General features: G+C 50.3%; 1 protein-coding gene across 2 annotated transcripts in view; it reads left to right on the forward strand.

The window, feature by feature from the left end:
* Window positions 1-22,878, forward strand: part of OLFML2B (olfactomedin like 2B) — a 48,830-nt gene extending 25,952 nt beyond the window's left edge. Inside the window, exons 5-8 of one of the 2 annotated variants that reach the window (XM_055587287.1) lie at window positions 4,566-4,791; window positions 6,634-7,191; window positions 21,151-21,327; window positions 21,814-22,878. In XM_055587287.1, the coding sequence (XP_055443262.1) occupies window positions 4,566-4,791; window positions 6,634-7,191; window positions 21,151-21,327; window positions 21,814-22,415 (1,563 nt within the window). In that variant the 3' untranslated portion in view covers window positions 22,416-22,878. The remainder of the gene's footprint in view (window positions 1-4,565; window positions 4,792-6,633; window positions 7,192-21,150; window positions 21,328-21,813) is intronic. The other variant, XM_055587288.1, reaches the window with a different exon arrangement.
* Window positions 22,879-24,775: the final 1,897 nt, after the last annotated feature.

Consider the following 24,775-nt stretch of genomic DNA (forward strand, 5'->3'; position numbering starts at 1 on the left):
TTGGAGACAAGAGGCCCTGAAGAGAGTCTGGTGCCTACACTCTGCCCAATTTGTAACTTGAAATAAACCCATTTCCAAACCAGAAAATAAGTACAAGCAAGGCAAGTAATTTTCTGGCTTAGCCCACGATGACTCCATTGATGGTTTTTTGGAAATATCATATATCTTCAAAAAGTATTTTTATTCTCATTTTTGGGTGTTCTCGACATGCCAGTGACTGAGCGTATGTTTAGTCTGCTTGGTGGGTCACCCCTGAGCAAGTCTGAACTTGTAAACCAAAGAGCCAGAGGACATGTGCACTTTAAAGGGAATTAGAGGCACCCTGGGTTCATCAGACCTGGGGCCCAGCGGCTCCTGTCACCGCCTGTGTGGCATCATCTGCCGGTCCAGCCGCTCAGTGGAATCAGGCGCTCCCTGACTTCAGTCCTCTCTGGCTCCAATTTCCCAGTCGACTGAGCTTGAGAATTCCATCAGTTGTCTTGATGACACATAATGTGGTATGTTCAGGATCCCAGCTCAGATTTCCTGAGGGTAAACAGCAAACCAAATCAAACACACCAAACTCTTTTTCTCCTTGCTCAGCAAACCCTGCTCCCTCCTGAAATCCCTATTCACACACTGCTGACGTTAGCACAATCCACCCAAACCAGGGTAGTGGTGGGGGTAGCCAGGACCAGGCAGGACCAGAAAGGGGGGCGAGGTGAAGGAGACGAGGCGAGAATCTTCCTCTCCCTTTTCCTATCTCTTTAGTGAACCCCGTATTGAAAAGGGGGTAAAGAGGGGTGTCTGGGTTTGGTTGTTATTTTCAAGGTTCTTATGGATTATGTCAGGGTTTTTTGGAATGGTGAATGGCACTTTGTTGGAGGCGTCTTTCCAAGAAGGTCCATGCCTGGAGGGTTGGCAGGGGGCTCTGGGGGCTGGGTGGAGAGGTCAGGGTGGGATTGGGAACATGGAGACACCAGGAGTTGAAGTCATACAACAATTTAACAGAGAGAAGAAACAAAAACTCGGGGGCTGCTGCCGCCCCGTGCAGCCTGTCGCCAGCGAATCCAAGGAAATTATATGTTCTCTGGCAGAGGCTGTCCATGGTCTTGCTCCATCTCCTTGGCTGGGAGCGAGAACTGCAGTTCCCGCTCATCCCTAAAAGTCTGGAATTAAAGACAGTTCCTGGGGTTTGCCACGAAGAAATGACAACTTGCTTTTGCAATGCAGAGGGAAACCAAGGTCTGGCAATTAGATGGCCTGTGGCGTCTGAGTTGAGGGCTGGGGCCTCTTGTCAGCCTCCCAGGCAGCTCTTTTCTATGGGAAATGAGGAATCCCCAAGTCTTCTGGACACCAGCCAGACCACGGCCCTGAGGACTTTTTGGATGGCAGATGAGTTAGTCCTGGGGTGACAGCTGAGCACAGAGTAGCTATATCAAGGTGGATCACAGGCTCTGAAGGCAAGCAGCCCTGGGTTATTTAACAGCCTTATGACTTAATAAGGAGAAGGAAGTGGCAACCCACTCCAGTATTCTTGCCTGGAGAATCCCATGGACAGAGGAGCCAGGAGGGCTACAGTCCAATAGGGTTGCAGAGTCAGACATGACTGAAGTGCCTTAGCATGCACATACATGACTTAATAAGTGCTCTCTCACTTAATTGATTAACCTTCAACCAGATTGCTAAATGACTCGGAACCTCTCTTTATTCCTCTGTAAAATGTGGATAATAGTATCTATCTTGCCTCATTGTTTTAAGGGTTAAAAGGAATATGAAGGGACATGTCTGCCCATAACAGACGCTCAGTAAAATGCCACGACCACCAGCCAAGTATTCCCCGACTTCTGGTGGCGGTCACCTCCCCAGCAAACCATGGGAAGTGGGGCAGGGGCAGTTAGCGGCAGTGAGGGCTGCCCAGGGCACACGTCTGCCTGCTTCTTCCAGGCAGCTCTCTGGCCCCAGCAAGGGGAGGCTGCTGGAAAGTGTCCTCTGTTTTCCAGGAGTGGGTCAGCATGGGGAAGTGACGAACACATGTTTAGGAGCTTCCCTGTCTGCAGTGCCATCTGGATAAAGTCTTCTGTCACGGGAAAACCAGTACAGACCCAGGGTGTGGTGGGGAATGAGGACTCCAGGTTTTCTCCAGGCCAGATTTTAACGGTCAGAACAAGAATCTGATTTGCTTCTTCCTAGGCAGAGTGAAACCCACTCCAGTGTTCTTGCCTGGAGAATCCCAGGGACGGGGGAGCGTGGTGGGCTGCCGTCTATGGGGTCGCACAGAGTTGGACACGACTGAAGCAACTTAGCAGAAGCAGCAGCAGTCAGAGTGAAAGAGTTGGTCATGACAGCTGGGTCCCTGACAGCTGACGTTCAGGGAGCTCAAAGGTCCTGCTCTGCCTCTCAGGACTGAGCATCAAAGGGACAGAGGTTTTGTTTCCAAGTGGGCTCTGCTCTCTGGGCACATTTCACCGAGGATTTAAGGGAGCTCACCCACCTCCTCCTGGCGAGAAGAGGAGCTTTCAGGGCTTAGGTGACTACAGGGAGTGACCTCTTCATAATTCAGCCATTCAAAGTCCTCATGAGAGCAGAGGAGGGCCACGCCTCCAGTGGTCCGCGCTTGCTTTACCGATGGAGCCACTGGCCTGTCTGGTAGCTCTGCTCGGGAGCACAGCCCTGTGCCCAAGCCCCTTTGTTTTCAAAAATGGGCCTGGGTGAGGGAATATGACTGGATGGACCAAGGCAGGGCCCCGGGACTCTGCCACACTGTGGACACAAGAGGTCAGTCCCCAGGATGAACGACAGGATGGTCCTTCTGTGTGGCCATAACCATCGCAGAGGCCTTTTTTTGATACCATCATGATGCCCATCATAGGCTACCTACTGTAAAGCATCATTTGATTTGACAAAAATCCCAGTGGCAGTCACAAGGGTTGACAGTCTTTGGGATTTGTTATGATTCAGAAATTCAGTTTAACAAATATTAAGGTACATATATCCAGGGGAATCAGAGACGGACAAGAGATTGTCTCTGCTCTTCCAATTGCTCATAGTTTACAGAGACAACGTTCTTAAGAAATTCCTGTGGAAGGCAGGATGGGAGAGGTGTTGTAATAGTATAGAGTTTTATCCATTAGGAGTTGTGTTCAGCTTTGAGTAAGAGACCAAAATATTGTGCATTAAACAACATAGGGGTTTGTTGTTCTGTTGTAAAAGAGTCATGGAGGCAGGTGGCCCAGGGCTGGTACAGTTAGCTGCGAGATGTCATTAGTGATGTCCATCTTCAAAATCCCCTCATGGTCACAAGATGACTGCTCAGCTCCAGCCATCCTGCCCACATTCCCCTGGCCAGAGAAATGAGGAAAAGTGCAAACGATGCCTTCCAGCTGAGTCAGCCCCATGTTTTAAGGAACTTTTCCAAAAGCTCTTCCCACCAACTTCTACTTCTACTTTAACAGCCAGAACTTAGTCCCAGGACAACTCCCACAAAACCAGTTTCTCATTAAGTTAGGAAAAAAGGAGAGTGTTTGGATAGTCACTTAGAAGTCTCTGCTGCAAAGTAAGGATTGGGAAAGAAAGATGAATTCTAAATGAAAAGGTTTAGGAGTATTTCCTTGGGGTCCTGAGATTTTAGCCAGGCCTTGAAAAGTGGGTAGATTTCAATAAATGGCTATATGGGGGGAAGGGAATGGCTTCCAGACAGAGAAAACAATCTGAGCAAAGACCCAGCAGTTTGGGAGAGCCGAACAGTTCAGGAGTCACCCAAGTGCCTGGAATACCAAGGGTGGGGAGGCTGGGGGTGGAGCAAGAGAGAAGAAGGCTGAGCGGGGTCAAGTCACTTTGAGTTCTCAGTGCCAGGTCAAGGACTTTGGACTTTATTCTGGATGCATTAGGGAGGGCTTGGGGCAGTTTGTGCCAAGAGCACAAGTAAAAGCAGTCATGCCTTATCCTGAGCTGTGCATCTTAGCCCTCAGCCTTCTTGTGCCAGGATTCCCTGGTGGCTCAGATGGTAAGGAATCTGCCTACAATGAATGAGACCCAGATTCCATCCCTGGGTTGGGAAGATCCCCTGGAAAAGGGAATGGCAACCCACTCTAGTAATCTTGCCTGGAAGATCCCATGGAGAGAAGAGCCTGGTGGGCTACAGTTTATGGGGTCACAAAGAGTCAGACAAGACTGCGTGACTAACACACTTCATGTTCCAACCACATAGATTTACTACAAACAACTGTGTGAGATCTGAGGCACCCAGCATCTCTAGGCCAGAGCTGAGAGGACAGCTGCTCTCTCTGGAAAGTATAGCATGGAGGTTAGAGTCAGAGTCTAGAGTCAGACTGCCTGGGTTCAAATCCTGCCTCTACCACTTCCCTGCTCTGGGACCTTGGGTGATTTACATAACCTCTCTGTGCCTCAATTTCCCAATTTGTAAATGGGAATGATTAAAAATGGTTCATACCTCATGGGGCTGACAACAAGATGAACAGTGCCTGGCTTAGGCAGTGCTTTTAGGATTAGCTGTTGTGACTAGGATGGCCTTGACTCCAGCATTGCCTCTTGTGACCTTCCCTTGTGTCCCCTCTGAGGAGCAGTATGAAGAGAGGTTTCTTCAGGAAGAAACTGTGTCCCAACAGATCAAATCCATCAAGCTCCTGCAGACGCGGCCACTGGCTCCACCAGAGGTGGTGAAGCCACAGCGACCCCTGCAGAGACAGGTCCACCTGAGGGGCCGGCCAGCCTCCAGGCCCACCGTAATCCGGGGCATCACCTACTACAAAGCCAAGGACCCCGAGGAGGAGAATGACATCGAAGAGCATCGTGAGTTGGGGTCCGCAGGGCAGCCCCCCAGAGGCAGGGCAGGGAGGGAGTCACCCTTTGCACTCTGGAGGGGCACTTCCTGTGAGCCACACCTGCCTTCGGCAGTTTGATTAGTACTGTGGCCCCACAGAGCCAGCCTGGTTACCTGAGATTTACCTGCAGGTACAAATTATCCAGAGTTCTTACTGCCTTTCCTCACAGCTTGCTGAGCACCCTGGGGGCAAGTCACTTGCCTTCTCTGGGCTTGCAGAGGACCACAGGGCGGAGCGTGGCTGAGCCGGAAGGGGCCTCTGTGCCCTCCCCATTCTCAGATGTGCACACTGAGGCATGGAGGGGTGACCCACTCAGAGACACACAGAGGCTTCTCCCGCCTGCTCTTTCTAGGGGGACCCTGGGCTTCTTGACCTAGACTCTAGCACCTACCCTTCCATCTCTTTCTTTCTTACTCTTTCACAGAAAATAGATACTCCTTTTCACCTCATCTTTATCTTGTTTCCCCTACACTTCCTCTTCCTGGGCTCTTCCCTGCCACCGGCCCCTCCTTTTCTTCTATCTATCCCTGCCCAACACCCAAGGAGGCCTAGCTTTTCCTCTCTCCCTGCTATGCCACTTCCTCTCATCTGGTCCCCCTCAGCTGCCTCCTGATAGATTCTGCTCCCCTAGTCGCTGGCATAATCAGTTTGCCCATTTCTAACTGTGTAACGTTTTAATTTATTGACTTGTGGGGTTCCCTGGTGGTCTAGTGATTAGGATTTGCGATTTCACTCCTGTGGCCCAGGTTCAATCCCTTGTCGGGGAACTGAGATCCCACAAGCCTTTCTACATGGCCAAAATAAATAATGGATTTGTGGGGTTTTCATATTCTGGGACAAATCCTTTGTATTGCAGATATTAATATTTTATTTCTGCCCATGGCTTGTACCTTTAGTTCTTTAGTGATGTTTTTGATGAGCAGATAAAATCCAGTTGACCAATTATGTCTTTTGTGGTTAGACCTCTTTGTGTCCTAAGAAAACACTCCATCTTAGTATTCCTTTTCTGCTCAAAACCCTGGAGACTCCCCCATTTCATGCAGGATAAAAACTGAAGTCCAAACACAGCAGCCAAGGCCTCCATGACCTGGCTGTGTTCCCTCTGACCTCTGCCCACCTCACTGCTCCTCAGCCTCAGCAGATGTGTTCCGGCCCCAGGGCCTCTGCACTGCTGCTGCTTCTCCCTAGAATACTCCTCCCCGTCACCTGCTCGGTTACCTCCCTCACTCCTTCAAGCCTCTGCTCCTCTCTCCATCCCACTGAGTCTCATCTTGACCACTTTATCCATGACTGCAAGGTTCCCATCCCCCCCTTCCCCTCACCCTACTAGACCTTTCCTCACAACACCTTCAAGGAGACAATCTGTCTAATGTTTGGCGTCTCCACCACTAGACAGAAACTCCGTGAAGGCTCATTGTTGTATGTGCTCCATTGATAACTTCTGAGTGAGTGACTAACTTCCTCCCAGGTTTTGTAGCCCTTGGCTGCGGTCCCTGGGTGGTGGGTGGAGGCAGACTGTTCAGAGAGACCCTCCAGGAAATGCGTCCGTCTGTGCTCCTTTCACCTTCTTCTTCTTCTAAATCCCACCTGGGCTCCACTTTGAATCAGAGTATCCTATGGCTGGTTCATGATGTATGGCAAAAACCATCACAATATTGTAAAGTAATTATCCTCAATTAAAATTAATTTTAAAAAATAAAAAAAATAATAAATCAGAGTATCATGCTGATGAAAGAAACCCTCATTAGTCTGCCACATACCACATGTTGCTGACTTCTGAGTCACAAACGCACCTGTGTTTGTTTCCCAGAAGACGAATTTTTCAGTGGTGAACACGGAATGGATTTGCTGATTGAAGATCAGCTTCTGAGACACAACCAGCTGCTGACCAGCGCCACCCGGAGGCCAGCAGCCAGCGGGCACAGCGCCGCTGTGACAGCTGATGCCCGCACCACCAGCGCCGGCACTCCGACCACAGCCCTGCCCTCCGCCCGGCCGCCCGCCTCCACCGCAGCGCCCAGCGCCCCTGACCCTGCAGTCTCTGCCTCAGTCGAACAATTCTCAACACCGCTCCCGACGACCTCAGTGTCTCCAGATCCCACGGAGGAGGCAGTCCCTACACCTTTTACTCAGGTACCAGCTACCACCGTGGCCCGCACAGCCACCCAGCAACCGCCAGCCGCAGCTCCTCCGTCAGCGGCCCCTGAAGATGCCTTTGTGGAGGCGACACACACAGCCCCAGTGCCTCCGCCTCCGCCTCCAGTCAGGACAGACTCACCAGGGAAAGATTCTACTGCCGGGCAGGGCTCCGTGCCCCCTGGCCCCACCCTGAGCCCCGAGGAAGAAGATGACATACGGAACGTCATAGGTGAGTCCCTTCCGCCTGGCTTGGGTCTCCTGCTCAAGTAAAAGGCTGAGCCTGGAAATAGCTTGAAAGGAGAGGGGGGAGTCAGATGCTCCAACTGCTTCATAAAGAAAGGCAAGCGGAGTGACTCCTTGGGCAACGATCAGTTTTAACATCTAGGGTCTATATTCAAAATGTGCCAGTGACAAGAGTAGAAAACTCCTTTCTGAAATAAATTAGTGGAGCTAAGATCTCAGCTTCATTAATAAGTTTTATAAACATTTGTCAAATGCTGGTGTACTAGGCTTTGTGATGGGTGTTGGATATTTGGTTATTTAGTGATGACTACGTTTTCAGCTGGAGAAGGCAATGGCACCCCACTCCAGTACTCTTGCCTGGAAAATCCCATGGACAGAGGAGCCTGGTAGGCTGCAGTCCATGGGGTCGTTGAGAGTCGGACACGACTGAGCGGCTTCACTTTCACTTTCCACTTTCATGCAGTGGAGAAGGAAATGGCAACCCACTCCAGTGTTCTTGCCTGGAGAATTCCAGGGATGGGGGAGCCTGGTGGGCTGCCGTCTATGGGGTCTCACAGGCTCGGACACGACTGAAGCGATGCAGCAGCAGCAGCAGCACGTTTTCAGCAGGATGTTTACCAGGCCATGCACTAACAAGAGATTCTTATGTGTGTGTAGGCGGGGGGATCCCAGAATATTAAAAGAGGGAACAGGGAAATAGTGAGCCCCAGGGAACAAATCTCATTAGCCCCTGGCCTTAGAAAGCATGGGAACATCATGGCATCGTGTGATAAATGATGTAACAGAGGAGTGGAGAGGCAGGGACAGAGGGAGCAGCAGATTTCCTGGCAGCTAAGTAGGCTGGGAAAGCTTTTCTAAGAAGGTATCCTTTGAGCTGAGTTTTGAAGGATGAACAGGAGTTTGCTAAGTGGAAAAGGAAAGTATTCTGACTGGGTAGGTCTAAAGGAACAGGGTGTGTTCCAGAAACAGAGAATGTAGCCTGTTCTGTGCCTGGGCACTCCATGGCCATAAGATGACTCTGAGAACAGTGAAACATGAAAGTGTGTGTGTGTCTATGTATGTTTCCGTAGGTGGAGGTGGGGTGAGGGGGAAGTGGGACTTGCCACAGATGGCTTTTTCAAAAAGACTTAAACATTCATTAAGTCACCATCAACACTGAAAAATAACACTATTGAATAGTAATTTCATTAAAAATATACTTGATTTGACAGATGCAATTTGCCTTATGCCTTTCTTTCCCTTCTTCCCATTTTCAGCCCCCTTGGCATCCTCTTTCCCAGTTCCTCCTCAGGATAAAGTGCCAGCCATGCCAGACAGATGGTGGTAGGGGCACCTACCAGCAGCCAGACACCTGGTTGTAGCCTAGTCCCCACTGCGGAGAGCTGTGTGACCTTAGCCAAATCTCTGCCCTTCTGCAGGTCTCAGAAATTAGAATTTTACTAACGATTGCTGCCTCAATTGGGAATCCCTGATAGCTCAGTTGGTAAAGAATCTGCCTGCAATGCAGGAGACCCTGGTTTGATTCCTGGGTCGGAAAGATCCACTGGAGAAGGGATAGGCTACCCTCTCCAGTATTCTTGGGCTTCCCTTGTAGCTCAGCTGGTAAAGAAAATTTCCTCAGTTATATCCTGTAGTAAGTGTATCAGGCCGTGATATAGCAAGGAATTCTTATTGGGTGAAAAAAAATCCCAGAGTAATAACAAGGAAATAGCCAGTCACATGGACCCCAGGGCAAAATCTCATGAACCTTGGCCAGGAGGAAGCTAAGCAAGAAGACAGTTCTTGAGCCACAGAGGTTGGGGTGGGAGGAAAGAATGTTTTTTTTTTTTTTTCATCCCTTTCACTGTCATGGTGGGAGCAAGCCGACCCCAGAGTAGAAGACCCATTTCTCACCACGTGGAGAAATCAGTTCTGAAGCTGTGGGTCTTGCTGAATTTCTGCAGAATGCCCCAGGGTCTGAGCAAAGGGTCCACTTCCACACTGGCTCTGGGCAGCCTTGACCTTGCTCATGGGCCCACAGACCCTGAGCCCAGCACCCCATCTCCCCACTGCCACAGGAGTGCACTCCCCAAGGCCCCCCATACCTCTACCACTCAGGTGACAGGGACAGTTCCTCCAGAAACTTAGCCAGCTTCCCACCACTATCCCTCCACAGACTGGTGGAATACAGGCCACAGGTAGGTCCACGCTCCTTGTATGTCCCCAGGGATGGTGCTTGCCTGGCTGGAAACTCTTCCCTTGGTGACTTCCTAGCCAGTAGAAGAGGGGCTTCCCTGGAGGCTCAGATAGTAAAGAGTCTGCCTGTAATGCAGGAGACCTGAGTTTGATCCTTGGGGTGGGAAGATCCCCTGGAGAAGGGAATGGCTACCCACTCCAGTATCCTTGCCTGGAGAATCCCATGGAGAGAGGAGCCCGGTGGACCACAGTTCATAGGGTTGCAGAGTCAGACACAACTAAGCGACTCACACTTTCACTTCCAGCCAGCGAGTTCTCCACTGTCTCCACAGCCCACCTGCCTCCCCTGGGTGTCGCCACCCACACGCTTTTCCGACCTGCATCTTTCCGGAGTTCTTAGGTCTCAGGACTCCGCCTCCATCGTTAGCTTGACTGAGATGCCGATGCCCAGACAAGAGAAACCCTGTGTCCTGGAAGTTGTTTACCTGGTAGAGGAGCAGGAGGCGGGATACACTTTCTCTTGTGCTTCACTATTCTGTTCGACCAGAAGCACATTGTCACAGAGGGGCTTCCCTGGTGGCTCAGTGGTAAAGAACCCGCTTGCCAATGCGGGAGATACAGGAGACAGTTCCTGGGTTGGGAAGATCCCGTGGGGAAGGAAATGGCAACCCACTCCAGTATTCTTGCCTGGGGACTCCCACATACAGAGGAGCCTGGCGGACTAGAGTCCATGGGGTGGCGAGTGTCGGACACAACTGAGCGCCTGTACAACAGAGGATGTCAGCTCAGTTCAGTTCAGTTGCTTGGTTGTGTCCGACTCTTTGCGACCCCGTGAATCGCAGCACGCCAGGCCTCCCTGTCCATCACCAACTCCCAGAGTTCACTCAGACTCACATCCATCGAGTCAGTGATGCCACCCAGCCATCTCATCCTCTGTCGTCCCCTTCTCCTCCTGCCCCCAATCCCTCCCAGCATCCAATGAGTCAACTCTTCACATGAGGTGGCCAAAGTACTGGAGTTTCAGCTTTAGCATCATTCCTTCCAAAGCAATCCCAGGGCTGATCTCCTTCAGAATGGACTGGTTGGATCTCCTTGAAGTCCAAGGGACTCTCAAGAGTCTTCTCCAACATCAAAAGCATCAGTTCTTCGGTGCTCAGCCTTCTTCACAGTCCAACTCTCACATCCATACATGACCACAGGAAAAACCATAGCCTTGACTAGACGAACCTTTGTTGGCAAAGTAATGTCTCTGCTTTTGAATATGCTATCTAGGTTGGTCATAACATTAAAAGAGGATGTCAGCTTCTGCTTAAAGACTGGCCTGTGGGATTTTTCAAAAGAGCTGGGGTTCTTTTTTTCTAATTTTTATTTTATATTGGAATATAGTTGGTTAACAATATTATGTTAGTTTCAGGTGTGCAGCAAAGTGATTCAGTTATACATGTATTGATACCAATTTGTATTCAAATTCTTTTCCCATTTAGGTTATTATAGAATATTGAGCAAAGTTCCCTGTACTATGCAGTAGGTCCTTGTTAGTTATCTGTTTTAAATACAGCAGTGTATAAATATCCAGTGAACTCCGGGAGTTGGTGATGGACTGGGAGGCCTGGCGTGCTGCGATTCATGGGGTCGCAAAGAGTCGGACATGACTGAGCGACTGATCTGATCTGATCTGATCTGATAAATATCCCAAACTCCCTAATTGTCCCTTCCCCTCAACCTTTCTCCTGATAATTATAAATTCATTCTCTGTGACTGTGTTTCTGTTTTGTAAATAAGTTCATTTGTATCATTTTTATTTAGATTTCGATATTTGTCTTTCTCTGACTTATTTCACTTCGTATGGTAAACTCTAGGTCCATCCATGTTGCTGCAAATGGCATTATTTCATTCTTTCTAACAGCTGAGTATTATTCCATTGTATATATGGGCCACATCTTCTTTATCCATCTGTCTTACACAGAGGATGTCAGCTTCTGCTTAAAGACTGGCCTGTAGGGTTTTTTTTTTTTTTTTCAGAAGATCTGGGATTCTTGCCTCTTGTATCTACTGCGGAAAAAAACACAGGGACATGGACACAAATATAAGTGCTTCTTCAAATGCCAAGGGGTGAAAAGAGGGGGTGGCACAGAGAGAAGGCAGGTGGAGTCTTGGCAGGTTTTCTCAGGAATCATTTCCAATCACGTATTGCTACCACATGCTTCTCTCAGGCTGCTGTTAGTGTGGATGGGATTTCTTTTCTGGAAGCTTCTTAGCACACTTCCTGCCTGCCTGTGCCTGGCCAAGTAAGACTATATGTAGCCTTCAGTTAAATAAGAATCATTTGTCTGAAACCAACACACGCCACTGACTTGCTACCTGCGAAAGGTTGTTTGCTGTTTAATGAGCCTGGCAATTTCGAGTTTGAGTTGTTTGAGTGGTTTTAAACAGGCTGCTTTTAGAAGGAACATCCTATCCTGTGGTTTCCAAACCTGGTTTTGTGATGCCCAAAAATGTCCACCAGTTTCCCCAGGGGAATTGTAAAATGCTCAGAAAAATTCCAAAAACAAACGAATTAGAATTAACTTTTGGCCAAAGCATAGCTGCTTGAGGACAAGAGAGGAAAAACACCATCAGTGATGGGAGCCGGGTTCCGGGAGGGAGGAAAGGGGACTGGTCACCATCCTTGGTGGTGTGGGGAGCTCTGGTCAGGCTGCCACAGAGGATGAGAACACAGGTGCCCCATGGCCATGGCTTTACAGAGTCCCAGACCTTAAAGGCTGTGATGTGCGTTGTAGGAGAGGCTGGTGTGGGGCCACAGCTTTGCAAAGTCCCAGACCTTAAGGGCTGTGATGCACGTTGTAGGAGAGGCTGGTGTGGGGCAGAGTGGGGAGCGGGGAGGGGCGAAGAGGACAGTCGGGATGACAGCGATACCAGAGCCTGCCTCATGGCTGAACCTAGAAATGTGATCCCATGAAGACCACCTCTTCCACAAAGTAACTGGCCGTAACAACCCCCGAGGCCTGGCCGGCCACACTGGCGGTGGGCACAAGACGGCCTGAGGAAGTGGCACCGACACGGGCAGGGCAGTGCTGGCCGGAGCCTCCACAGCACCCAGACTCAGTACAAGGACTGTCCCGTCGGCGGCCCAGAGTCTCTTGACAGGCACCTTTCCCAGCCCCAGCTCCACAGACACACTCCGCTCTCACTGTGCTGATCAGCTCACCAGGCCCCTGAAACCACAAGGAGCCTCTGTCAGAACACAGAGGCCGCTGGCCCTAGAAAGACAAATATAAAGTGGAGCGGCTCCTTGTAAATGGGTAAGGAAGAGTCTGTGCCTGTCTACAAGGATACAGGCCACTCCTAATTCACCCAACCCTCGCCACGCTGGCTGGGAAAGGGCCTGCACTCTGGCCATTTCCACGGAGGTGTCACCAGGAGGGGCTACGGGGACTGGAGTGGACAGGTCTGGCAAGGTATGTGGTCCAGGGGAGGCTGTCTCTGGTTCTGACTGTGAGCTCCATCTCCAGGTGTGGTCACCAGGGCAGAGCTGACAGTGTGAGCCTCTGCAGGGGTGTTGAAGGGCACCCACGGTGCTGGCACAGACCGGGAGAGGTAGGGGAGAGGGCCTGATGATGAAGGGAGTAAGACATGAGGACTTAGATCTAAAGGTGTTAGAGAAGGTTCTAAGCAGAGGAGCACACTCACATTTGTCAGTACTGAGTTGAAGGACAGTACTGAGTGCTGATGATGTGCAGGTGCTGTAGGTGTGGATCCTACAAAAGCAGGTGAGGCAGGGTCCCCGACCTGGAGTTGTGCACAAGCTCGTATATGAGACCCAGAAACACAGTTTCAGTTCAGATGATGGGTGGCGTTTAGCCGTTCATTCATGTCTGACTCTTTGTGATCCCATGGACTGTAGACCGCCAGGCTCTTCTGTCCATGGGATTCTCCAGACAAGAAAACTGGAGAGGGTTGCCATTTCCTCCTCCAGGCGATCTTCCCAACCCAGGGATTGAACCCACGTCTCCTGTGGCTCTTGCATTGGCAGGTAAATTCTTTACCACTGAGCCACCTGGCAAACCCAATTTCAACTCAGGGTGGTGAGCAGATGCATAGAGTACTTTGCGGTCAGAGGGACTCTCTTCTGGAAAGAGAAGTTGACCTAGCTGTCTTGAGGGATGAGGCAAAACCAGCCAGGAAGGATGGTGGCATTGCAATAAGAAGGACCAGAGTCAACAAGAGCCCCAGCAGTGAACCAGTTTAGTTAGGGCTGACTACACATTTTGTTGAGCCCAGTGCAAAATGAAAACATGGAGCCCCAGTTCAAAAAGCAAGATGGAAAGTGCCATTGAAGATAGTGAATATAAAGCTGTTTCCTTTCTTCTCTGATCTCTCTCTCTTTCACTTGGCTTTTTTCTTTGCTACTTCATGCCATTGTAAGTAAAGAAATATTTTTTTAAAAACTTAAATAACTGGCATGAATTTTATCATTCATGTATATATTGTCCACTACCAGTTTTCAATGCAAAGATAATATCATTTAACTCATGTGTGGAGTCCACCAAGATGATACAGTTTATTTTTCTTGGCTCCTATGTTCCTGTGTAATTTGTTCTTAGTAGGCCAGTGAAAATGCTGCACAAAACAAACTTATCTGTTTCTCTTCTTAATATGCTTACAATCTACCCCGACTCCCTACATTTGGCTCCCTGAATAAAAGAAAAGGAACTGTGAGTTGCCCTATCTTTCCCTCGTCTATAACATTTTCAGCATGAGTTATTGTCTACTCCAAGGAAATAACACAAGTAAGAAAGAATATAATGGGATTACTTGGTTATTTGTGGTTCCTAGCATACCGCTGCCTTCTTTCTGCATTCGAGGTTCTGTTTAGAATGGCAAGTGTGGCCTCTGGGGCTGCGATGCCCTGCGCACTCAGTCACAGGGACAACACACCTGCCTTATCTTCACTCTGAGTCTCACCGTAACCCCACGAGCAGTGGGCCCGCCAGTGTCCCCTGCACACCGTGGGCCATAGGAAGGTGGACACAGGTACTGTGTCCTCTGCTCATGCACATGCCCTGTTGTCCTATTAGATTCTAACTATAAAATAAAAATCCAAACTAAAATGATTAAGAATTACAAGATGGCAATAGCAGAGCTTTGAAAAGGTGATTGCCCGGTTCACATGTCCATGAAGCTACCTCCAGGCATGGCACCATGGGCTGTATGAGCAGTTAGGTATGGCCAAGAGATCTCAAAGCTGCAACCCGAGGGCCAAATGCACCCCCAAGACGTCTTGTCAGCCTTAAACTTAAATGCCTTTAGGTCAGCTGCTCTTCCAATCCACCCCAGTCTCTGTTGTTGCTCATCCTCTCATACTCAGCCTGCTTCACCCATTTCCATCATACCTGGCCCCTAGAGGCATTTGAGTTTGAGAACTCTGATTGAGGGCAGATGGCAAGAAGTGATGGCATTGAAGGAGGGGTTGATGTACTGGGATAGGACCTAGGGCTTCCTGCATCAGTTGATGATGGTAAGTTAAGGGTTTAAGCAGCAAAGCAGCTCAGGACTTCTGGGGACAGGGGTTGGATGGGTTAGAAGGGGCTAGAGATGAGCCATAGAAACCACCATCGTAACTGGAGTGATCCAGGCAAGGGACCGTGAGGTCTAAGCTAAGCACAGAGGTGGAATGGAAGAGCTGAGAAGTGACGAGGTGGGAGACGGCGACCAATGGGGCCATGCGTGGAGGAGAGGTGGACAGCAGGGAGAACCAAGATTCCCGGCTTGGTGAATCTTGGCCATTGGAAGGTGGACATGGTTGGTGCAGTGAATGGTGTGCCGTGCCTTTCTCCCGGACAGAAGTATAGGAGGAACAGGCTGTAAACTGAAGCAAATGAATTCCTTTTTGAATCCATTAAGGAGTCAGGAGGACACTCAGGAGGGAAGTGTCTCATAACGGGGTGGCCACCTGGTGCTCAGAAACAAAGTCTGGGCTGAGTGAGAGCCAAGTGTGCCCGGGGAATACAGGAAGAAAAAGAGGAAGACGAGGGGCTGAAACTGGGCCTCTGAGAGATGACATCTGAAAGGTGGGCAGAAGAGAGAACCAGCCAAAGACAGCCTGACCTGGGCGGCAAGTGGGAACCAGGAGAGAGGTGTAGGAAAACTGAGTGTATGAGGAAGGTGGGTGCACAAGACAGGCTTGACTCGGATAAAAGGGCCAGAGAGCATCCCCAGTGGACGCTGCGCAAGCGTTTAAGGCAGCCATCAGGGAGGGGCAGAGGAGTGTGTTGGGGCTGCTCCACCCTGTAGCGGAGGCCTGCCACGTGACAGCCACAGCTGGGAGCCCTAGAGCACAGAGGGGCCTCTTGTGTGCTGACTTCTTTTTGTTAGATGGCAAGATTGAGCAGCTTGATGTGCTGAGAGGAGAAGCCCCTACAGACCCTGGGAACCTTTTTTTTTGTTGTTAACCTATAAACATTTTAGAAGATAATACATATAATAGATAAGGCAAGATATCCTTTAGCTTCAAAGAGACGCACTCAAATGGCCTTCTGTATCCTCGGACCATAGCTGGTGGCATCCGAGGACGAGGAACTCTGCCATATGGAAGCTGCACTGTATTCACTGTCCTGAGACATTTTACATGATGGTCTTGAGCCTCTGCGAATTTCATTATCCATCAGGACTCCTGGAACCAATCCCCCACAGATATCAAGGGGAACCTATTTCACATATAACTGGAGCTTAAGGAAAAAACAGGATGAGATGGTTGGCTAGCATCATCGACTCAGTGCACATGAATTTGAGCAGACTCTAGGAGACAGTGAAGGACAGGAAAGACTGCTGTACTGTCCATCAGTACCTTAAATTAAAAGAGATGATGCAAAGAGTTGAACATAATTTAGCAACTGAGCAACAACCAAGGGGAAAACACTAGAGAATGAGTTTGGGACAAATAGCTTGATTTCGTGGTCCTGTCTCTATCCTCTATTCCTAGTTCATAGATGGTATTTTACATGCGAGGGCTACACCATCTGCAAATAAAGAAATTTAGAAAGCAGTATAATAGAGATGTTTCTATGGGCCAGAAACATTTCTATTATCCTCCAAGTTATTTTTGTTGTTGTTGTTTTGTTTTAGTCAAGTAGGGCTAGAACTTCAACATTTTACTTAAGTTGTTGAAGAGATAAATAAAAAATCTTTTCACCGGAGAAGATGAAATTAATAAAAATGGTAGGTATTTACCATAGTTAACTTCTATAAAGAAGGAACCCTCTCTGTGCATAAATCTCCTTTGCGGGAGGTTTAATCATCTAATACATTTGGTTCAGCTAGAGCAAAATCATTCATTTCATCTGAAGTGGCAGTTTTAATTCTAATAGCAAAATTTTTATACATTACATACATATGCTCTCCTGAAAGAGAATAATCGTATTTTCAAGTACTCCAAGTGACCACATATCACTTGAGCAACCACTTACAGAAGAGAGAGATCAAAAGATTATTTTAAAAATGAAGCATGCTAATTTATCATATCAAATTTGTCATGACTTCATAGCATTTGAGGCAGGAGGAAGGCCTATTATATATGCTGTCTGCCATCTTTTTTTTAATTAAATTAAAAATTTTTAATTTTTTTATTTTTTGGAGGCTAATTACGGTATTGTATTGGTTTTGCCATACATTGACATGAATCCGCCACGGGTGTACATGTGTTCCCCATCCTGAACCCCCCTCCCACCTCCCTCCCCATCCCATCCCCAGACCCTGGGAATCTTTGAAGCAGGGCCAGTTGTCTCCCAGGACCATTGATGATGAGATGAGTTAGTACATAGAGACAGCTTAGGAAATGTTCCCTGTCACCATACTGTGGGGGAGAACTTCTGAGCTGCAGGCAGAAGCATTCTCTTTTCTCCACAGTGCCTTTGAACTCTCTCCCTTCTTTCTCTCATTACCCTTGGAAAGGAATAAACACGTGGCTGCTTCTCTCCAGGGCTGACGGTTTGCTGCCAAGGGTGGGAGCATCTGAACGGCCCCAGACTCTCAGACCGTAGTGATGGGCCTGGGCCTCGTGGTTTACTGACCTCCCTTGAACCCGTCTTCACATGCTCCCAGACCACACACACCTGTCACTGTTTCTGCCTGTGCTGGACCCCCCTGTGTGTTGCTGGCATTTGCTCTATCTGAGGGCATATGGTGATACATCCTGAGGTCCTGGGTGTCAGGACTTGGAAGCTGTAAGCTGAGACTCCCTTCTTCCTACAGAAATAAAGATGCTTGACTCCAGAAGCAGACTCCATCTGTTTTAGTTTCTTATGCCTCCTGTAACAGATTATCACAAACTTAATGGCTTAAACAATAGAAATTTATTCTCGAATGTTCTGGAGACTAGAAGGCTGAAATGAGTCTTACAGGGCAAAAATCAAGCTGCCAGGAAACTGGTTGCTTCCTAAGGCTCCAAGGGATGGTCCAGTCCTTGCTTTTTCTAGTCTCGGGTGGCTGCCCGCATTCCTTGGCTTGGGGCCTCCTCGTCATCCTTCCTTTGCTTCCATCCTCAGGTTGCCTCCTCTTCTGCAGTCGTCTCCCTCTGCCTCCCTATTATGAGGATACTTATGACTGTGATTAGGACCCCCCTGAATAATACAGGCTAGTCTCCCCCCTCCCCTGGCTGCCTTCCATCACAGCATCCCTGATGTAATCACATTGGCAAACTCTCTGTTGCCATGTACAGTCCCGTTCAGGATTAGGAGATGGATACCTTTGGAAGACAATACTCAGCCTTCTATACCATCATCAGAGTGCATTCTCCAAGTGTGCTCATGATGTAGGGAGGGCATATACTTTGCTTGTTTTTCTGTGGAAGAAATGAAAGCTCTATGACTTTTCAGATGTAACACAAACATTGGGGGTCGGTAGCAGGACCAAGAGCAATGCCAGACCTCTGGCTGCAAATCGGAGGTGGGGGTGGGGCACGTTCTCTAGCTTCACATTAAGGCCCCATCACCGCAGAGCCTTAGTGCTGAGACAGAACCCTGTAGGGGTTTGGAAGCTGCCTGGGGCAATGCAGTGCATCGAAGCTTAGATGAGTCCCAGTTTCCAAGAGCTCATCTGCAGTTTCCGCGTCTGGCAGGAAGGTGGCATAGCCATAGTGACCCTGACAGAGACTCCTGGCCTCTCACAGCCACTTGTGAGGCTCTGGGTATTGGCTGGGGTCTGCCTCTGATGCAGGGAGTTGGGTCCTCACTGGGCTTTTCCAGGGGAAGCGGGCAAGTAAAAATGCCCCTCTCTGGGCATGGCACGCTAGGGCTCACCTTAGTTCTGAGGAAGCACAGCTTCTCCGCTGGCAGGCAGGGTCCCACTCACCACCAGGGAATGAGATATTTTCCATCAGAACTCTGCTGCCCAGGCTCAGCCAGATTCTTTTGTTTTATTGTCTCGAGCAGATGAGCTCAGTTGTGGGGGAATGAGGCTTGGCTGGTAGGCTCTGTTGTTTGTCTTACAGAGACCAAAACCCTCCCCTCTCTGTTAGACCAGGACCTAATAAACCCCACACAGAGATGCCTGAGCCCTGCCAATTGCACCCAACTGTGCGGCCTGCCTGGGAAACAATGTTTATCCTGCTTTCAGACGCCTGGCTGCCCCAGGCGCGGGGCCAAGGGCACAGCGCCTGCCCCGTCCTGCCAGCTCAGACCACTAATGTGGGAGCAGGAGGGATGGAACAGATTGAAACAGTTTGGAAACAGGGGTGGCCTGGAGTTGAGAGGGCCCTGAATCTGAACCGCGGCCCCTTGCTCTTTGGTCCCATGTGAGTGTCAGGGGCAGATCCCTCTCATCGCTGCTGCCCATCCATGAGCCAGTGTTGATGGCAGGTTGGGGAGGGGGTGTTCTGCTGGTCCCAGCTGCCAGGAGGAGGAAGAGCGTGAAGTCAAAGTGTTAGCTGCTCATTCATGTCCAACTGTTTGTGACCCCATGGGCTGTAGCTCGCCAAGTTTCTCTGTCCATGGAATTCTCCTGATAAGAATACTGGAGTGGGTAGCCATTCCCTTCTCCAGGGGATCTTCCTGACCCAGGGATCGAACCCAGGTCTTCTACATTGTAGGCGGATTCTTACCATCTAAGCCACCAGAGAGGAGGAGGAAGTTGTAAAAGCTGGGTTAATCAGCTTCTCCCACATCCCTCTCTTCCCGTCTCCTTCATAACCATTAATGCAGAGACAAAAAGAGCAAAAAGACATGCTCTCAGTAAGTGGCCACATGATTTTAGTATCATTTGGGGCCATGTTCAATATAATAATACTGCATGGTAAGCATGCAGGCAGGCTTTCGATTTGATTTAGAACCCAGCATGTCTATGGGGCTTCGCAGGTGGCACAGTGGTAGAGAATCCTCCTGCCAATGCAGGAGATACAAGAGATGGGGTTGTGATCCCTTGGGCAGGAAGATCCTCTGGAGTAGGAAACAGCAGCCCACTCCAGTATTCTTGCCTGGAGAATCCCACGGACAGAGGAGCCTGGCGGGCTACAGTCTGTGGGATCGTAAAGAGTCGAACACGACTAAGCGTGCGCGCGCACGCACACACACACACACACACACACACACACACAGAAGATTCTAGTGGTCTTTGAGGACTTCTCAGGGGGTCACTCAGGAGGGCATGGCAGAGTGCCTGTCCTACTAAAGCAGACCTGACCTTTGAAGGAGGCTCCTACAGCCCAGAACAAGCTCCTTATGTGGGAACTTGGCCCCAGGCCTCTCCAATTCCCAGAATGGGGTCCTGGCACCCTGCTCACAGGGGCGTAGGCTTGAGGACAGCTCTCTCGGACCCAGCAGGTGGGCCTCAGGGACATGACACCCACTGCACAATCAGGGCTGCTCTCTGCTGCTGGTCTGGGCCAACCACCTTGGGGCTGCCCAGTGGCTGGTGAAGCTCTATGTTCCTGGGGATGCAGAGTCCTCTCCTCTGGTCACCTTTCTCATGCTGCCATGTATTCATCCAAGTTTCAGAGCATCTGCCCAGTGCCCACGGCCTGTCAGACACTGTGTTCTGAGGACCAAGGACACAAAGGGGACAGCCACAGCCCCTACTCCCTGGGGTTTATGCTTGAGGTGGGGATGGGCATTGAATCAGGAGAGAGATGCACAAGCCTTGTCAAAACAGAAGGGGACATGTCCTGTAAGAGAGGGACATTCACAATACTGTGGGAGCAGGATAGAATCCAATGGTGCATAGAATGGTTTTTCAGAGGAGAAAGTGGTGTCAGAAAAGCACATGGGAGCTTAGATCACTAAGGGATAAATTTGTAGGACTGAGAAGTGGTCAGCAGGAGCAAAGCGTGGTGGCATGAATGTGGCCCAGGATGGTGGCAGTAGACAGCTTCATCAGAGTAGACTAGGATAAACAAGGAGCTTCCCAGGTGGTGCTAGTGGTAAAGAACCTGCCTGCCAACGCAGGAGACAGATGAGATGCAGGTTCGATCCCTGGGTCGGGAAAATCTCCTGGTGTCAGAGATGGCAGCCCACTCCAGTATCCTTGCCTGAAGAATCCCATGGACAGAGGAGCCTGGTGGGCTACAGCCCATGGGGTCCCAAAGAGTCAGACACACCTTGGATAGATGAGAGGAGCAGAAGGGGAGGATGCTGGGCAAACATCTGGTGTCAGGTTGGTTACACAGGACTGTAGAAGCCTGTGGAGGGGTTCAGACTCCAGGAGGGGCAGCCAGCAAGGGCCCTAGGGGTGGGGCATTCTTCGATCAGCCTAAGCCCTCCATCCCCCTCTCCTCCATCAGGAAGGTGCAAGGACACCCTCTCCACCATCACAGGGCCGACTACGCAAAACACGTATGGGCGGAATGAGGGGGCCTGGATGAAGGACCCCCTGGCCAAAGATGAGCGGATTTACGTAACCAACTATTACTATGGCAACACCCTGGTAGAGTTCCGGAACCTGGATAACTTCAAACAAGGTACGTGCTACAGGTCCAGCTCGAGGGAGGGTCTTCCTTCTCCACTACCTCTGTTTTAATGACCAGATCACCCAAGGTGGAGACAGTGGATAAGAAAGGCAAAACCTTCTTCTGATGGTAAAAGGCACTTCTAGCAATAGGATGTCCCTCTTCCACACCCCTTTTCATCTTCCAGCCCCTGAGACATGGGACAACCTGAAGTCCGGTCCAGAAGACAGCAGTGATACATCTTCCCTTTCCCGTGGTCCTTGACTGTTTACAAACCATGTTCATGTATGTTAGCATCTGGATCCTTGAAGTAGCTCAACGAGGGGAGTGGGAATTGTCATTTATAAATGACAGATGAGGGTGCCTCACAAAAGTAGGAAGTGGCAGAGCCAAGACACAAACCCAGGGCTCCAGACCCCAAGCCCATGGCGCATCCCCTCCCTTTGGGCTGCCCCCCCGCCCTCCCCCTGAAGCCTCCCGCCTTCTCACCGCCCGCAGGTCGCTGGAGCAATTCCTACAAGCTCCCCTACAGCTGGATTGGCACGGGCCACGTGGTGTACAATGGTGCCTTCTACTACAACCGGGCCTTCACCCGCAACATCATCAAGTATGACCTGAAGCAGCGCTACGTGGCTGCCTGGGCCATGCTCCACGACGTGGCCTATGAGGAGGCCACACCCTGGCGGTGGCAGGGCCACTCGGATGTGGACTTTGCTGTGGACGAGAATGGGCTGTGGCTCATCTACCCGGCCCTGGACGACGAGGGCTTCAGCCAGGAGGTCATCGTGCTGAGCAAGCTCAACGCCGTGGACCTGAGCACGCAGAAGGAGACCACGTGGCGCACGGGGCTCCGGAGGAACCTCTACGGCAACTGCTTTGTCATCTGTGGGGTGCTGTACGCCGTGGACAGCCACAACCAGCGTAACGCCAACATCTCCTATGCCTTCGACACCCACACCAACACCCAGATCGTCCCCAGGCTGCTCTTTGAGAATGAGTACTCCTACACCACCCAGATAGACTACAACCCCAAGGACCGCCTGCTTTATGCCTGGGACAACGGCCACCAGGTCACCTATCATGTCATCTTCGCCTACTGACACCCTTGTCCCCACAAGCCGAAGTGCAGAGGGGCTACTGGCACCTTGCGTGTGTTTGTGTGTGTGTGTGTGTGTGTGTACGCATGTGTTGTTTAAAAAATATATATTATTTTGTATAATATTGCAAATGTAAAATGACAATTTGGGTCTATTTTTTCTATGTGGATTGTAGATCAATCCATTCGTGTATGTGCTGGTCTCACCCTCCATGGTTTATATTTTTGTGCAAATCAACTTCTCCTTTTGACCAGTAACCACCTTCCTTCAAACCCTCAACCCCCTCCAGCTTCCTGATCTCCATCTGAGAAGGTTTCGTCATCAGGGTCTCGTAGGCAGATGGCACCAGGAGCAGGAGTGAAGGAGGCAAGAAAGAAGTGCTAAGGGGCGGGAAATTTTTTTTATGTATTGGAGAAGTTTTTGAAGGAAAAAAAAAACATAAAAAAATGCTTTTTTTTTTTAAATAAAGAAGAAATTAAAAATAACCCCAAATGCGTTTTTGTTTAGCATGGCTATGTCTGACAGGATTATACGCCTTCTCCCAGAAGGAGATGAGTCTGTGTTTCACAGAACCATCCTCATGCTGAGCTGCTCCCAGGCAGCTCCTCTCCCTCCTAGTGTGGGGCTTCATTGGGGGGCTAAGGGGTGGAATTTGGAATGAGCTGACTCCCGCGGCACTTGCTCTGTGGCATTGATCCCTCCCTGGCTCTTCCACTGTCAACCAGCTTCCTTGATCTGTTCGGGTTTTTTTTCTAGTCATTACCCAAGATGTAGGAACCTGTTCATTCCTTCGTCTTCCTCCATGCAGTCTGGTGGTTGGCACCATTGAAAATATAAAGCTGAGTGTGACCTTCACCCTGTACTTCTTACGAAGCTTGCTGCTAAGTCGCTTCAGTCGTGTCCAACTCTGTGCGACCCCATGGACTGTAGCCTACCAGGCTCCTCCGACCATGGGATTTTCCAGGCAAGAGTACTGGAGTGGGTTGCCATTGCCTTCTCCCTTACGAAGCTTACAAACAATCAATTTCCCCTTTTCCCACAGTCCTCTCCTCCGCCGATCCTGAACATTCACATTCAGCCAGCCTTCCTTCCCAGCTTCCCCAGCAGGAGAATGGTGTTCTTCTGAAACAAGGCCCCTGAGGGAACTGGGTAGACCCTCCCCATGCATGTGTGTAAGTGATTTGTGCCCACAAGCAAGCCCTTTCCTCCACATGACACAAATCAGGAGACAGAAGCCGGGCAGAGACAAGCCCACTGACAACCAGATGCTGGCCGAGGTGATCCCGGAGCAGGCCAACTTCAGCGTCAGCGCGGCCTGGCCCTCCAAAGTCCTCTACGCCATCCCCGCCAGCCCCAGCCACCCACCCCAGACCGTGCCAGGTAGCCGTTCCCAGACACCATCAAAGGGGTGGGAGCCACAGGCCTTGGGAGCAGCACCCCAGGCAGTTACAGAGAGAGTGCTCTTGAGTGTTTCCCTTTCCAAGGAGGCCTGGGGAGCCTGGCTGTGACTCTATTTGTCCCGGCCTTGGAGGGACATCTTTCTCCTGAGGTTGTGGGTGGTAGGCAGAACCCAAGAGTGATGTGGGAAGACAGGTCACCACACTGTCCCCACACTGCACCATCTCTACCTCCACCCCCATAGAGGGAGCAGCACTGCCTGCCGAGTCCTTGTGCACAGGCACACACCCCTCCCCCCCGCCCCTCCCACCACCCCCCCTCCCGCCCGCAGTCATCCTGTAGCTTATACTTCTCTGCACAGTGGGTGGCTTCCACCCCCACCCCGCTGGCAGCTTCCTCCACTTAGACTATTCTAAATAATGAAAATCCAAATGACTTCACTTTGTCTTGGGGCTGTTTGGGTCAAATTCTCTGGAACAGATGCTAGTGCCTATCAGGCTTGGAGGCAGCAGCAGGGCTTACAAGCTGGTATATCCGGGGTTCAAAAAGACTTTGACGGACGATAATGGGGGTAGAGTTGCCCACGTCCAGAGGCCTTGCCCTGCTAGAGGAGAGAGAAGCATTGCCTCCCTAGACTTGGGCCCTTCTGTCAGGCCCCAGTTGGAAACCATAGCAGACTCAGCATGAGCCCCAGGTCGGGCTGCTCTGAGGGAATGGGGTAAGCCACCGGGAGAGCAGCTGGTGGGAGCTCACATCTTATAGAAATGTTCATCTATCTATCCAGCCATCTGTCTATCCAGCCAGCCATCCACGCCTCCCGCCCCGGCCCCCGCACACACACCCATCCATCTCTGTAAAGTGATACATTGCCAGACTTCCCAGGTGGCTCAGTGATAAAGAATCTGCCTGCCAATGCAGGAGATGTAGGAGACGCAGGTTTGATCCCTGGGTCAGGAAGAGGCCCT

This window comes from Bubalus kerabau, chromosome 6 (genome assembly GCF_029407905.1).
Source record: "Bubalus kerabau isolate K-KA32 ecotype Philippines breed swamp buffalo chromosome 6, PCC_UOA_SB_1v2, whole genome shotgun sequence".
Classification (NCBI taxonomy): Eukaryota; Metazoa; Chordata; class Mammalia; order Artiodactyla; family Bovidae; genus Bubalus; species Bubalus kerabau.